General features: G+C 52.0%; 3 protein-coding genes across 3 annotated transcripts in view; 1 reads left to right on the top strand and 2 right to left on the bottom strand.

Annotated features, from left to right (window-relative positions):
* Positions 1-9,787, top strand: part of CD3E (CD3 epsilon subunit of T-cell receptor complex) — a 33,499-nt gene extending 23,712 nt beyond the window's left edge. The window contains exons 2-8 of the mRNA XM_068418108.1: positions 5,401-5,507; positions 6,930-6,950; positions 7,224-7,244; positions 7,389-7,586; positions 8,376-8,528; positions 9,142-9,188; positions 9,524-9,787. Of these exons, the coding sequence (XP_068274209.1) occupies positions 5,459-5,507; positions 6,930-6,950; positions 7,224-7,244; positions 7,389-7,586; positions 8,376-8,528; positions 9,142-9,188; positions 9,524-9,580 (546 nt within the window). The 5' untranslated portion in view covers positions 5,401-5,458 and the 3' untranslated portion in view covers positions 9,581-9,787. The remainder of the gene's footprint in view (positions 1-5,400; positions 5,508-6,929; positions 6,951-7,223; positions 7,245-7,388; positions 7,587-8,375; positions 8,529-9,141; positions 9,189-9,523) is intronic.
* On the bottom strand, positions 785-3,755 carry MPZL2 (myelin protein zero like 2). The gene is made up of 4 exons (XM_068418394.1): positions 3,701-3,755; positions 1,729-1,895; positions 1,184-1,394; positions 785-933 (listed from the first exon to the last, which is right to left on the bottom strand). Exons 1-4 carry the CDS (start codon positions 3,753-3,755, stop codon positions 785-787), a joined length of 582 nt encoding a protein of 193 aa, XP_068274495.1.
* A 2,009-nt stretch (positions 9,788-11,796) lies between the features above and the next one.
* Positions 11,797-14,998, bottom strand: CD3D (CD3 delta subunit of T-cell receptor complex). Its single transcript, XM_068418372.1, has 5 exons — positions 14,399-14,998; positions 13,511-13,723; positions 12,882-13,013; positions 12,417-12,460; positions 11,797-12,098 (listed from the first exon to the last, which is right to left on the bottom strand). Exons 1-5 carry the CDS (start codon positions 14,469-14,471, stop codon positions 12,036-12,038), a joined length of 525 nt encoding a protein of 174 aa, XP_068274473.1. The 5' UTR covers positions 14,472-14,998; the 3' UTR covers positions 11,797-12,035.
* Between the last annotated feature and the right edge of the window lie 6 nt (positions 14,999-15,004).

Below are 15,004 nucleotides of genomic sequence, written 5' to 3'. Positions count from 1 at the left end.
TACAAATGATCCCCAACACTAGGGTGGAGAAACCTCTTCTAGAGTTAAGAGGCAGTTGTGTCTCCACTGCCTGCTCAGTTGTGAGGCTCTCTGAAGGCTTCTCAAGAGCAAAGGGTGTCTGTGATCTCAGTTTTGGTTCATGGCTATGGTGGCCCGTTGACTGTGAATAGAAGTGAAATACCGAAGTAAAACTGTCTTAGAAAGTCTGCAGTAACACCGAGACGTTAATTAGAGAATGTTTGAATGAATACCTGCATTGTCTAGACCGTCAAAGACCTCTAGTCTTCTAATGGACTGGCTTCCTTTTCTTCTCTAATCTTCAGATACTCCTTTTCTTTACTGTTATTAAAAAAAAAAAAAGAAAAAAAAAAAAGCCCAAATCAGCATCAGATATCCTGAGCAGCGGAGTCCTGTTCTGAGTTACATCCAGCATACATAACACATAACAAGAAGGTATATGATAACAAGTGTGCTACATGCGTGGTGACCACAGTGTCACGTTCATGGAGGGAAGAACAGAGTGATCATCTGCCAACTACCACCACAACAGCTGGGTCCTTCTGAGTGAGGAGCCACTGTGAAGGGCAAGAGCAAAATGAGGACACCAAAGCTCCTTCATCCTGGGGCTCTGTTCTGACTGCACGTAAGCAGCCAATTATTGCTAATTGTGCTGGCCGTTTTGCATTGTAGACACTTAGTGTAGGGTCCAAGCCAATGACTCAGAATAGCTATGAAAACATATTTGACAAGCTTTCCCAGAGCCCTTTCTCTCTCTCCTCTGTCCTTACAGTTCAGTGTCTGCCACCTTGGCCCTCTTCTCTTGCGCTTTCTTCCGATGGTGTCGACAGATAATCACAACTATCACCACGATGATCATTAGAACACAAGCAGACCCGATGGCCACCGCCAGGAAGTGGATTTCTGAGAAATGCACTGCATGGAGAGAAACAGGGAGATGAACAAGAGGGACACACAGGGGCTCTCGGTATGAGGCTGGGAACCTGTATCTGTGAATATAACCTTTCCTCCGGCTCCTTTTTCCCTTATATCCATTAACTCCCCTCATGCTTTCTCTTTATAATCCCTTTTCTTCCCTACATTTTCCCAAATGTGGAGGAAGACCTGCCAATGCTTCGCACTGGCTCAATCCACATGGCCTCAGGTGGGGTTCTTGGCATCTCACCTTTCTGCACAACCCTGACCCGCACTTCACCAATCGTGCCATCAACGTCTGGTGGGTTCTTCACCTGGCAGGTGAAGGTCCCATTGTCAGTGGGCTGCAAATTCCAGATAACGATGGAAACATCATTACGCTCAATATTGCCATCCCAGGTCACTCGCTCTTTAAAGCGTCCAGCAGACAGCTTGTAGGGCTCCTTCAGGTAATAAAATACCTACAAGAAAGAGAGGAAGCTGTCATCCCTCCGCACGGGAGAGGCACTGGCTGAGGCACATGGCCTAAGCTGAGGAGAGCTGTGTGGGTCCAGTCGCTCTCGGATGAACCCTGAGGCCATTTCAAAAGATAGTGCCTTTGTTCCAGCAGCCACACCAGCCCCGTCCTGCTCAGGCTGAAGGCTTTGTTTGGCTGGGCTCAGCTGTCTGGCTGTGCCTGCCCCTACCCACACCTGGAGTTGTTGTAGTCGCTGGGATTACTCAGCGCTGGGCTTTGGGAACGGTTTGTTTGGGCAAGGGTGCATCAGTGAAATGGAGCGTAAAGGCCTCACTCACCGGCTCATGAGCGCTCAGGTCCTCGGGCTGAAAGTTCCAGGTCACTGACAGGTGCTGGCTGAGAGGGCTGCTGCTGGAAAAGGTGCATTTTAACCGCAGGTTAGTGCCGTTGACAGCATCCACCTCCTTGGATGTGTAAACTTCCACGGCTGCTGCGGGCCACAGCGCTGCAGAGAAAAGAGCAGCGGTTAGAGGTGAATGACTGTCTAGGAGCAAGCTCATCATCCTTATCTGTGTTTAGCCTCTGCAGGAGCCTACCTTATCTATCCCTGTCAATGGGTAACCTGACAGTCACGAGCAGATGTGATTAGAGGGGAGTGATCCTGCAGATCCAGAATCCCAGAGATCCCCTGTGCTTCGGGGATTTTCTCAGTTGATGTGCAAGCTGCACAGTGCTGGTTTCGAGGGAGTTTGCATTCATCTGGACGGCTGGAACAGTGCTTTCTTTGTAGCTTTGTGGCTGCACAGTTAAACATTTACAAACCTGAGAACTGCTTGAGAGAGGACCACTGCAAAGGGCTTGCCTATAGAGACAACAGGCTCTGTTTTGGGGGGAAATGGCTCTCTTCAGGCAAGAGCAAACTTGACGTCTAGGAGGTGCAATGCAGTTGTAAATGTTACCCCTCCTTAGACACATACTTGCTCCTGACTGGCACTAAAGATACCATACAGCTTCTCATGTGCTTGTCCAGGTCACATTTTCACAAGTGATTACACTCTACTGCTCTCAAGTCCCCAAGCAGATTTCTCCAGAAAAGCAGTCCTGCCCTTTCAAACAGAACTGCTGAGCCCCACTAAACAATTGTTATTCCCCATGCTAGGACATTCCTTTATACACTTTGTATTATCAGCCTGCGTGCCATGCACACCATGGTGAAAACTGCTCTTACTGATGTAAGTAGTGCCTGTTCGAAGGTTGACAGCCCAGCTGGACAACTATAGTCAAATACAGTCAGGGTGAGGAACCTTACAGGAAAACCTCGAGGTAAATCTGTAAGCATTTGTTTGTCAAAGAAACATCCTCTGTTAACCAAACCACCACAGCTGCCACTTTAAAAATAAGTTAGCGTCGCTAACTCGATGCTACCCTGAAAGAGAGACCATCAGCAAGTGAGCATCAAGACACAGCAAGAAGGAAAAATGAAAGATAGGAAAACCGAAGGGTTGCTGGTGTGAATCATTCACCCCAGAGTGATTCAAGAAAAAAAAAAAAGCTTATCTGGGGCTGTACAATAGGGCTTCATAACAAAGACAATCAATACGTTTCCTGTATTTGAAAATAATTTATAACCAAAGACTTCCTTGCCAAATAGTTTCTTTTCTCAAAGCAGCAAATACTTGAAATGCCAAAACATAGAAGGTGTTCACATTTGAAAAACTTCCTTGGCAGAGATTATGTTTCTCATCTAAAGATTTGGTATCAAATCTTTTCATTTTAAACTCCTTTAAAAGAACAACTGTGGGAAATAAGTGTAAAATTCTTTTTTTCAAGACAGATTACCGAGCGTATCCACGTGCTGATGCATTTGGGAATGGTGCTCTTGGATTCCAGCTATATTGACGTAAACTACTGAAAATTCAAGTGAGTTTCTCAGTCTGGAATCATTGCTGCATAGAGGATCTAAACCCAGTGCTGCTTAACAATCTTTGATTGTCTAGTAACAAAGACAGCGAAAAAAACACCTAGGAGTAAAGTCCAGATTCCTGGCAGGAGAGGAAACGATGTGTAACCAGAGCTGAGAATGAGATCAGTGTTCTTCCTCCGCTTGAACACACCTAAACCTGTTTGTCGAAGAAACTCAATCGCTTTGTGGCGCTCGCAGTGAGCCCGCACCGAAAGAATCGCAGCGACCGTCCACATCAGGTATCTGAGACTCCTATAAAGCCGCTGCCTTAATGAGGACGATAATAAGGGATCAGAAGAGCAAAGTCCAGACGGCAGCGGAGGCCAGGCAGTACCAGGTTTCCTTACCTCGGAGCTGCACCCCAAGGAAGAGCACAGCACCCAGCCAGCTGGGGCCGGCCATCGGGGAGACAAATCCGTACTCCACCAGCTGAGCAGTGCCGGGAAAACAAATTCGTTTCAGGTTCTCGGTAACCAGATGAAAGATGAGTTTCTCAAAGCCTTCCCGGCACCGTAGAGCAAATTCCTTTCTCCCAGGTCCCCGGAGGAGGACTCGCTCCTTCCTGCTTGAGTCAGAGAGCACTCCCTGCCCTTGCACTGAAAGGCAAGGTGCGGCCAGCACAGATCACTTCTGCGTGTAAAGCAGGGAGATCTCCAAGGCAAGACTGATTTCTTCTGCCTCCCATATTCCTGTGCTCTCTTGTGTTGCAATCATCCCTCCTCCCAGCTTCCACTTGAAACCACTCCCCTCTTGTGGGAGGTAATTTTGCTCCTAAAATAAAATTTGCCTTAAGGTGTTTGTAGGTAGCCTGAAGGAACGTGGGCCATTTGTTTGGCAAAAACCTGCAAACAATCCGAAAGCAGCAGCCCAAACCAGACCCTCTGTGGCAGCAGATACCTCCAGTGAAACAAAGCGATAATTTTGATGTTCCTTGGTTGCAGCCATCCTGCAGTAGAACTGCAACTCAAAATATTTTCCTGGTGGCGTGTGGCAGTTGTGAGAACACGAAACCAAGTTCTGCACGCGTGTTGGCAAAATAAGGATGTTTGCATTTGAAGAGCGTAAATCACTTTAACAGCAGAACCTGCTGCTGGCTGTGTTTGTGTCTGGTGCACAGCCTAGTTCCCAGAAGTCATCCCAGGTCATGAGCTTTCGTTGTGGCTGACGCTGACATTCCTTGCAGTGGTGGCAGGGACCAGGAAGATGCCCTAACAGATGGCTGTTTGGAAGGGCTCCCTTCAGCTCAGAGCTACGGAGCAGAGCGAGGGCACTCTTGCTGTGCCGCCGTGTGGGCACCTCAACAAATGAGATAGGGCCCACAGCGTTGTGATTATCCATGTCATCAAATGGTGAGCTCTTGAGAAGGAGCGAGAAGCCAGCTCCATCCTTCCAGGCATCAAAAGAAGTCCCTTGAGCTGCGTGTGGCAGGTCCACCCTTGTGGAAGCAGGGAGCCCTGGCTGGCTTTGCAGTGTCAGCTTTGGACGAGTGCCTGGGGCAGCGGCGCAGGGATGGCAGCGGTGCAGGGATGGCAGCAGCGCAGGGATGGCAGCCTCCTCCGAACAGCCAGCCTTCCCCCTAGTGTCTGCCTTTGATACAGTGTGCTGGTACTTCCTAGCTGCTTAAAGATGGATGTAGGATACAGCCCATCAGGATGATGTAGTGAAACTCACATTCGTGGTAGAACATTTACTTGGTGCATCTATACTCAATAATTTCTTAAAGATGTACGTAGGATACATTCCGTCAGGACATAACTAGTCCGTCTTGAAGAAAGAAGACATCATCTTTATCTACATCTAGGGAGGCCACCCCTTGCTGCCAATGACGTTCTGTGAAGACGTTTTGAGCCTCTGCACTTCCTGACACGGGCTTGTTTTGCCATACGTGTTCTGCGCCTGTCTTGGCTGCTTGCAGGTTTCACTGGAAACAGTGAGTCTCCCCAGCTCTGCTCCGCTCGTTGCTGTACCCAGTTCTGGGAAAAAATCTTGGGCCTCTTTCTTGTAAGCGAGAACTTGAAAAGCCGACGTGTTCTTTCTCCCCTCACAGCCAGCCTCAGCGATGCCAATCTGACGTGGGAGAGAAGAGCAAGAGGAGGACCACGAGGATGAGGTTGGAGTGGTCCCTGCCTCTTCTGGGCCTCCTGCTGGGTGTGGGTGAGTACACGGGGACCAGGAGGGTGCCTGCCCGGGGGTGTGGAGCAGAAAGCGCAGGGGCAAGCGGCTGGTTTTGCACAGTACCTGCAGCCACGTCTTCCACAAGTGGCAGGTACGGTGCCTACGGAGCTGCTGCTCTCCGGAGGGAGCGTTCCCTTCAGAGCACAGGTCGCAGGGACAGAGGAACGGGAATCCAGCCCTCTCAGGCAGAGAAAAGGACCCCGGGTCCCTACAGAATTTTTGCTTACCAGCCAATTCGCTAAGACACCTGGTCTCCAAACTCCGTGCAGCAGGGTTGGAGCTTGATGCACTGCTTTCTGCAGCAGTGTGCACTGGAAGGGTCTCTGGTTTTAATTTTATTTTTACGCTGTACTCATGCACTTTTCTTAAACCGTTTTGTGATCATGGGTAAATAGCTTCCGTTCAGGCTCACTGTGATAGCATGGGAGTGGTGGCAGTTTCCATGTCACCAGTCTGAACTGACCAGCAGTTAGAAAGCTGGTTTAGGATGAAGTGCAGAGTATCTGTAAAGACTATAAAGAAACTGGCAACTATGAGATGCAAGTTTGAAAGATAATTAAAAGATACTACAATAAGATTACAGCTGCTCTGCCAGTGTGCTGCAAATACCAACTGCTATTCTTTGAGAAGACTGAAAACATTTGGCTTAGCAATGGCTTGTTCTTTTTTCAAATTTAAATTCATCTTATATAAAGAAAAAAGCATCGAATCACCTTCTCTCCAGCCAAGCCCTACGCCTGTGGAATTGCAGATCTACAATTGTATTACAAATACTCCTATTGTAAAGCGTTACCAGGGATGGGACAACTGCGCTGAACACGAGTACAGGCCATTCCTTTATGTTACTTTCTATCAACAAATGTCTTTAAAGCAAATCGCAAGCCTGATTCAGACCTCCTAAAAACTGTTTCTATAATACTCCAGCTCCAGAGATCTCAATGGAACTACTTGTTTCCTACCAAGAGAGAAAAATCACATAGATAAACTGCTTTATAGCATTAAATCAAGCGTCAGGGTCCAATCCTCCAGCGAGTACGCTCTCGCAGAGGACAGTGGTTCTTACTGCAGCAACCAGGCATGATTTTCCAGCAGTCTTTGGTCCATCATAATAAATCAAAACTGTACAGCTTGCAATAACCCTTTTTCTAAACTGGGTCGGAAAATTGTTCCAATTTCCATTCTGCATTAGTCTGTGTTAAAAATGGCTTCTGAAGGAAACGAGTTCATCTTGAAACAACATCCTGTCTTAGCTAACAGAATGCTTCTGGTACGTTCAGCACAACTACGGGAGCATAAGCACCTATTCCAAGCAGCGAGTTCAGAAAGGATATCCTTGAAGTAGGAGAGGTGTATGGTATCAGCAGCTACCTTGCTTAACATTTCTGTTTCTTTCTTTTGTAGCTGGCACCGCAGCTCAGCAGGGTAAGTGTATTTTACCAGCATTCTTAACTGTTTAGTACCATAAAAAGAGCAACTACAGCTCCCAGTTGAGGACTAAAAGTCAAATAGAAATACTTGAATTTTGCAAATATTACGGAATAGGAAAAATACTCTGTTCATTAACTGTTACTGATCTCACTGATTTGAAAAGGTGGCTGTCATGAATCGTCCCTAATTATTGCTAGTAATCCCCAAGCAACAATCAGTAAGGTAACAGCAGGCTGACGTTAACACTTACTATTCTCTCCTTTGCAGACGATACTGAAGCCCAGGGGGGTAAGTGTTTTACCAGCATTCTTAACTATTTAGCGTGATATAAGGACTGCAGACTGTCATGGTGGGATCGGGGCGGGGGGAAGTCTGCCCAGAAGCCGCCTGTAATGCTGGTTTCCCTTCTCGTTGACCCACCTTCCAATGAAGAATTCCTGGTGGAGATTTCCGGAACCACGGTGACCATCACGTGTCCCTTGACTGAAGGCAGCATAGTCTGGGGGTTAACTGGGACAAAACCTGCCGGCGATGAGGGGAAGTACGTTATAGAGAACCACGACAGCTCTCCTGCCAACGTGAGTTGTTCGTCAGGCGATAAGAAGTATGAAATGTACCTGAATGCCAGAGGTAAGTGGGAAAGCACGCAGTCTATGGGCTAAAGATGAAGTCTACACATTTCAGCGACAGATATTAGGAGCTGAGACCTGATCTTCAGTGCTGCTGGGCTGGGTGAATGCGATGCTGCTGAGGTCCTTCCCACTCTGTACGGGCAGTAAATGAGCCCAAGAGCACATTCTTGGCAAACAGAATCTCCCTGCGCCTTTCCCTTCCGCTGTCCTCGGGCTGGTTGCATGTCAGTGGTCCCCACATATACAGATCGTGATCTTTTATCATACAGCTTCTGCCATGCTACAAGGCGAGAGTAGTGTCTGTCACAAAAGCCAGAGGTGTTTCTTACCCTGCAGAGTGGAAAATGCCCATCTAGAGCACACAGCCTGGCTTCTGTGACCCATCAACCAGGGGCACTTTACCTCCACCCTGGCAGAGTGATTTAAGCGTCGGAGCCATTTGAAATCTGGGCAGCTGCTCTGCATTCAGGACACAGAGTCCAGCGTAGGCAGGGGGCAATGATCTAGGGGATGTTTTGCACCCTCTGGCTCCGGCCATGCAAACAGCAGAGGATAGCGAAGGAGGCTGCATGCACCAGCCCCTGGTCTGTGTCTGTTTGCAGACCGAAATGGGGGGGCAGATGGAAGGGCCTGTGCTGTCCCCCTTCCTTTCCATTTGCTCTATTCTCCTTCCCACCCAGAACTGCATCCTTTCTGCTAGCACTAAGCAGATGAGCGAGGCCTGGCCTTTCCTTGCTGGAAAGGAAGGGTGCCCATCTCAGAGCACCTCCATCTCTCCTCCTGGCAGTGTGTGCAAACTGTGAGGAGCTGGATGCCTTGGCAGTGACAGGGATCATCACCGCGGACCTTCTCATCACCTTCGGGGTGCTCATTCTGGTCTATTACTTCAGCAAAGACAGGAAGGGGAGAGCAAGCACTAGTGCTGGCAGCCGGCCACGAGGTAAGAGCCTCTTCAGGCATCTCTGCTCTCCCTGCTGTCTGCTAAGCACTAAATTAAGCACTCCAAGCCTCCAAGACCTCGCCAAACGATGCTCCTGCTCGCCCCATCTGTTGCTCCGGGCTGCCTCCTTGTACAGGACGGGTGCAGCTGCCGTGCTGTGTCAAAAGCTTCGGGCCCATGGGAAGCCATTTCACAGGCTGCTGTGCAGCAGCGTTGAGGCTGGGCTGAAGCAAACTCCGTACAGCGAATGCTCAGCTTGCAAGTGTAGCTGCACATCCAGCCTGGCCCTGGCCCACTCAGCTGCTGTCTCGCACGAAGACCAAGAATCAGGCCCAGAACATATGATTAGAAATCGTGGTGTTATTAAAAGTATAGATTTCAGTTTCTGGCTTCTGAGGCCATGGTTTCTTTCCAAAAGAAAGCAGATTTCCTCCTAGATGATCCTAAGGCCCTCTGCCTGCAGCAGTTGGGTCTTTAAAAGCTCTAAGCTCATAATAAAGGCACACAAGTTGACCCATGGTATGCGTTACCCTGGGATTATGTCCATGAAAGCCCCTCGTGCTGTGTTACATTAATCACCACCAAGGATGACCTCTCTTTGCCTCTGTTGCAGGTCAGAAGATGCAGCGTCCTCCCCCTGTTCCAAACCCGGACTATGAGGTATGGAGAACCCGCACTTTTTTCATCTCTCTTTGCTGGCTGGGGAGGGATATCTGGGAATCAGCAGCATTTATCCTTTTTGCTTCTGTGAAGAAGGATCCAGTTAACCTCCAAGCTTTTCTGGGAGCGAGGAAGAGGGTGATGAGGGTGGAGCCCCTTCTCGTGGTGCTGTCTCGGGGAGTTGGGAGCAGCTCCTTGTGCACGCTGCCAGAGCAGCACTGCACCTGCTCTTTCTGTTCTGGGTCTCTCCACGTATCGTGGGGACCAAGCCCCTGGCCTTGGTTGAGGCTGTGTTAATGAGGATTCCCAAACTAACATCTCTGCTGTTCCCGCAGCCCATCCGGAAGGGCCAGCGGGAAGTGTACGCAGGCCTGGAACCCCGGGGCTTCTGAAACTCCCACGATGGCAGGCTGGAAGACAGCAGCCGAGGGGCTAAGCACTTGTGTCCAGCTCGGCACCGGTTCTCTGCAGGCCTGCCAAGGCCCGGGCCTTTTGGGGTACGCCGGACGGCTACACAGGACAGGCGCCCTGCTGCCATCCGCTGTCCCACCCTGACATCTTCCTCCAGCCTTCGGTTTGACGTTAGGGAGAAGAAACAAATGAGCACATTGGCAAGAGACGTTTCCCTTCTCATTAAAGGACTACAGCCTCACTCGTGGCTCCTGGCCTCCTTTCTCCTCACTCTTCTCTCTCTCTGCTCCCAGTGAATGCACTGGGGCCACAGAGATAAAGCCCAGGACCTACAAAATCCAAGAAAGCATCAAACCCTTTTGCTAGGCCGTCCTTCTCATCCTAGGGACTTCATGGTATCCATTTTCACTTATATTCTATAGCATAGTCTAGGATAAACACATTTCTCTGAGTGTCTTGTACCCTAAGGGGTGTACAAGTACATTTGCTGGGGAGTGGGTCTGGGGCTGCTGCCTAGGGGGGGGCAAGTGAGATAGCTGAGCTCCCACGTGCTCCACAGACAGATTTTAAATCTGCCTGATTTCAAAAGATGTGGTTTCCAAGGCAGCAGCAATGGAGTAACTTAAGAAGGGAGTAACTTAAGAAGGGCCCAAGAGATGCTGCGATGCCTGGGAGCGTTTCTGGTCTAACAGCAGCTGAGTGAGGCACATTTCTGTTGCTCTGCAGAGCAACAGCTCTGAAGGAAGGAAACAGCAGCAGCGAGGGGGGCGGGGGGTGGTTTAACCCTTGAGTTTCAGTGTGGGGAGATGAACACCCAACAAGTTTCACGCTTCGGATTGCTGTGCTTACCCTGCAGGATGTGGTTTTAAAGGCAGCACAGCTGGGTTTACCATACAAGGTGCTACACATCTAGGAGGGAGATTACAAGATAAAAAGAGCACTAACCCCCACCAGCTCTAAAACCACTCTGGGCCACGCTCTCAGCTTCTGCAAAACATCACTACTCCAGGGATGCTTGCTCAGCCCAGCCATACAGCCCATTGCCACGAATGGTGTGTGAGCTTGGACCACTCTGGGAGTACAAGGTCTAAATCTTGCTTCAAGCTCCACCCCAGTGCTTCTACCACCATTCATGGGGCTGCACGTTTGCCTACTGTTTGCCCCAACCAGTGCCACCCCACACTCTCCTTATCTCAGTGGGATCCGCAGCCATCCAGTGACACCACCTCTCTACCTCTGTGCTTACCTGCACCACAGAAATATTTCTTTGTCCTCCCAAGGGTGAGGTGCTGAGGAGCCTCTCGCAAATAGACAAGTTGTAAATGTTGCCTCTGCCATCGCTTTGCTTTGTGCAGAGCACACCCACCCACTCTGCTCCGGGCATCTCCTGCTCTTTGGGTGCGGTTAGCCACCTTCGCTCGTTGCTTTGAGATCTGATGGTGATGGAAGCGCTACCAACTAGGCAGTCGGCTGGCCATTTTTTTATAAGGTTCTACCCAGATCCCTTTGCAGACCAAAGGCGGGTGTTGGCATATTCTACCTGCGACGGCCACATCAGGCTCACCCTTCACTGGAGCAGCCTGGAGCAGAAAAACCACAAAGACATTATTCTGCTCCTGTGAAGAGCAAAACATTGTTGCGTAAAGAGCCGACACCAGGGGAAAACAGGTCATTTTCTTGTTCGCTGTCCGCAAGGCTGATCACACGCTGATTCCTGTAAGGGCACGCAGGGTGCACCAACACCTTTGCACAGCCTGTGTGTTGTTTGCTGTCAGACCTGTCACAGATTTGTGGCCAGCTTTTATTGAGTGTTGACTCTTTTGGTGCTGACTTTATACCACTGAGTCACAAGTCCATTCGCAGCCTGGTGCTCTCTAAAGCCTGTCACCCAAATTCTTAGAAAAGCAGGAAAACACGACGTACAGGTGTGTGCAACTGGCACACAGAGGGTGACCTGGTTTCCGAGGTTTCTAACTGCTGGCTGTTCCTGCCTCATCTGCCTCCCGTTTTGGCCATAGTCCGCCCACATTAGCTGTTTCTGCTCAGAGCTGGGACCGTGCCTGGAGGAGCTGGGATGGTGTGGGGAGACGCAGCGCTGCTCAGTGCTGCATCCAGCACGCACCTTCCCCAGCAACTGCGTGGCTCCCCAGGCCTCAACACAACCGACGGAGCAGGGAGGCTATGAGATAGGCTCATCTTTAATGAGAGGGATACAGAAGTGCAAGAGGTCGTGGACAGAGCAGAGTGTACAAGCAGCTCATCTTGGGCAAGGAGCTGGGGGGCTCTCTAGGCAAAAATCCACACTGCCTTCTGCCAGCTGTGAGCTTACAAAGGCAGTGCCAGGGCAGGGTACCGGTGCTCTGAGGCAGTGGCGGTGGCTTTGCTGTCATGTCGCTCCCGGTGTGAAGGAGATGCAGGTCTCAGCGTCTTCCCGCTTCACTTGCGGGCCTTGGCAGGTGCCAGCCGGCTGTACTGTCCCTCGTCCCGCTCGCCAAGGGGCTAGGAGAAAAAAAAAGGTGAGATGAGCTACAACTGTGTCTGTCCAGCCCTAGGAGGGAGGGTACGGGGGAAGCCGGCCCAGCGCTCCCTTTGCCAAGCTTTCTCCACCCGCGCAGAGCTTAACAACACCAGTGAGCAAGAGGCAGGGGGTAGCTGAGCTTGCCCCATCCTCTGGGTCACTCAGGGAGAGGCAGCTGCCAACACCCCAGCAGAGAGCAAGCCCCAACACGGCGCAGTGCCTTGAGGCAGCTGTACCGCCACGGCCAGGCAGCCCCACGCCACGCAGACCTGCCAAAGTCCATGCATGCCCACACTCACCTGGTAGAGCTGCTCGTTGGCAATCAGGTTCTGCCTGTCAGAAGCTAAATGAAGAAAGAAGGCGGTCAAGGCTCAGGGGAGTCACAGGCAGCATGGTGAACATTTGCAAACCCACCCAAGCAGCTGGCTGCTTTCAGCCCTCTACTTTTGCTTCCTCTGGGAGGCTCGGTGGAAAGCGCCTGCAAGGCCTCAGATGTTCCTGTGCCACCAGCTGCTGTCCCTGGGATGATGTATTGGTGAACCTTGTGCATTTGATGGCTTCTCCTGGGAAGCTGAGCTAGGGGCAGGAAGGGTGCACAGAGTGCTCACGTGGATCCCTGCCCTAGACACACTGTGCGCTGCCTGCAGCTTGCAGGCTGAGCTCTGTGGGCACTGATGGAAAGTCCCTCGGTACCACGCAGCCCCCAGAGATGCCCAGGCACATCCCACCCCCACCTGCGGGCAGCCAGCGGGGCTCTCCCTCACCTCGTGACATGCGTCCCTTGGCCTGGCCAGTGATGCAATACACAGCGACCGCCAGGAAGATGGTGGCAACAACATCTGCGACCACGATCCCCGAGATGGTGGGAGCGTCCACTTCGATGCAGTTCTGGCACACTGGAAGCCCAAAAGGACACAAACAGTGAAAGCAGGGCCATGACCAGGACGCTGCCCCTTGGCCACCTCCACCCTGTCGCCCGGGCCAGCCTGAGCCCAAAGCACTCGGCCAGCTCTGCCAGGCTCCAGTCCCAGGGCGAGAGAGACCAGGGATGAAGTTTGGCTGGCTGTGTGGCCCCAGGCAGTGGCACAAGCTGCCACGTGTCCCCAGCACTCAGGGCAGGCCACAGCTGGGCCAGCGAGCGGCTAGCAATGAGGCAGTACGAGTGCCAGGTTATGGCACTAAGTGAGGCTGCAGAGCTCTCCTGGGGACACCACGTGCAGGGAAACGTGTGGCTTGGCTGTTCCCAAGGGCAGGCTAGCATCGGAGCTGTCAGGACTTCCAGAAACTGCTGGAACCACCCTCAAACTCTGGGAAATCAGTAGTTCCCTCAAAAATTTGCCTGAGTGAAAAATCCAAGCAATTCTGTCTCTAGAACCATGTCTGTAGCACTTACTTCGATAGTGCACCTGGAGGGAAGGGCTTTCTTTTCCATCGTCCGTTCTACATTTGTAGGTGCCTCTAGGATCATCGTAAACTGCACCCAAGTCCAGCAGCGTTGTGTTTCCTATCACGTCCCCATCTTTCAGCCATTCAACTTCCCGTTGGCTGGCTGTGACACACTGCAGGAATACCTTCCCACTAGCTTCTTTCACGATTACTTTCTGTCCTGTAAAAAAAAGGAGAGGAGAGAGCTCCACAGCGGAGTTCTCAACCCTCACAGTGGTGCAGAGCTCACAGACCTCATTCACAGAGACGGCTAGTGTGGAGAGCATCACACAAGGCTGGCCCCTGAGCAGCAGAAAGGACACCACAAACAAACTACTCTGCAAAAAGCAGAGTACTCAGTGGAAAAGCAGTCCAGTGTTCAACTGGTGGTTACATCAATGCAGCTCTGGGGAGTTCAGAGATCCAAGCTCCTTTAGAGTGAAAACTAATTGGAATCGGGCATCTACCTGGACTCCATTCAGACTGTATGAGCGTGACCCTCATCCCGCATTCGCTCCCTTCTCCCCATCGACAAACGTCACGCCACGGTGCTGCGATGGCCAGCTCCAGCAAGCTGCGGGGCCCTGCTTCCCAGCCACCCTCCCGCCACCACAGAGATGCCCACAGCATAAGCAATACAGGTGGCAGTCTCAGGACCACGGCAAGTGCCCAAGGGGCACTGCTGCTGACCCGCTGCAGCGTGCGGGATGAGCCCCAGCCTCGCCGTCTGCGTGGGGTCCCTCAGGCTCACCACGCCGGAGGCCTCCATGCCACTCTGCACCGCGCCACCCCCATTTCAGCCACGGGGCACAGCACCACAGCAGCCCACGGGCAGAGACTGATACCAGGGACTTACCTCGGACACCCCAGCTGGCCACGGCCAGGCTGGCGAGGAGCGCCCAGGCGCCCAGGGCCCTTCCCCTCCACATGGCACAAAGCAGTGGCGGCTCTTTCCCCTGCTCAGAGGAAAGGATGCGGAGACAGCTCCTCACCGAAAAGCACCACCCGCCCCCAGATCTTTGTCAGGTACCGGATGCCGGGGGCTGGGGCCTCCCTCCCCCAGCAGCTGGGGGATGTCTGAGGTGCCCTGGCTCTGCCTCCTCACCCCAGGCCCAGCCATGACGCCCATGGAAGGGCAGGGGAGGACAGTTGGACCTGAGGCAGTGGGTCCCCCAGCAGCCATGCGCCTCTACCAGCCACGGAGCCCCAGCAGCTGAGGAACTTCCTACACAGCCACGTGTCCCCCTGGAGCTGCGGTCCCCCCAGCAGCCAGGGAGCACCCAGTAGCCAGGGACCTCCAGCAGCCACGCATCCCTCTACAGCCAGGGGTGCCCCAGCAGCCAGGGGTCTTCCCGCAGCCACAGACCCCCAGCAGCCACATGTCCCCCTACAGCAACGAGTCCTCCCACAGCCATGGATCCCCATGAGCCACGGGAGCCTCCAGCAGCCATAGATCCCCGCC

The sequence above is a fragment of the Nyctibius grandis genome, chromosome 25, assembly GCF_013368605.1.
Source record: "Nyctibius grandis isolate bNycGra1 chromosome 25, bNycGra1.pri, whole genome shotgun sequence".
NCBI classification, from domain to species: Eukaryota; Metazoa; Chordata; class Aves; order Nyctibiiformes; family Nyctibiidae; genus Nyctibius; species Nyctibius grandis.
The sequence above is the reverse complement of the archived record's forward strand: the minus strand, read 5'-3'. Positions and strand labels throughout refer to the sequence as shown.

Excerpts from the sequence above, each read along its gene's own strand:
- MPZL2 (XM_068418394.1), bottom strand. The coding sequence starts at position 3,755 with ATGGCCGGCCCCAGCTGGCTGGGTGCTGTGCTCTTCCTTGGGGTGCAG. Across the intron at positions 1,896-3,700 it reads CCTTGGGGTGCAGCTCCGAG|CGCTGTGGCCCGCAGCAGCC; the intron begins GTAAGGAAACCT and ends TTTTCTCTGCAG. Across the intron at positions 1,395-1,728 it reads ACCTGAGCGCTCATGAGCCG|GTATTTTATTACCTGAAGGA; the intron begins GTGAGTGAGGCC and ends TCTTTCTTGTAG.
- CD3D (XM_068418372.1), bottom strand. The coding sequence starts at position 14,471 with ATGTGGAGGGGAAGGGCCCTGGGCGCCTGGGCGCTCCTCGCCAGCCTG. Across the intron at positions 13,014-13,510 it reads CCTCCAGGTGCACTATCGAA|TGTGCCAGAACTGCATCGAA; the intron begins GTAAGTGCTACA and ends TTGGGCTTCCAG. Across the intron at positions 12,461-12,881 it reads CAAGGGACGCATGTCACGAG|CTTCTGACAGGCAGAACCTG; the intron begins GTGAGGGAGAGC and ends TTCTTCATTTAG.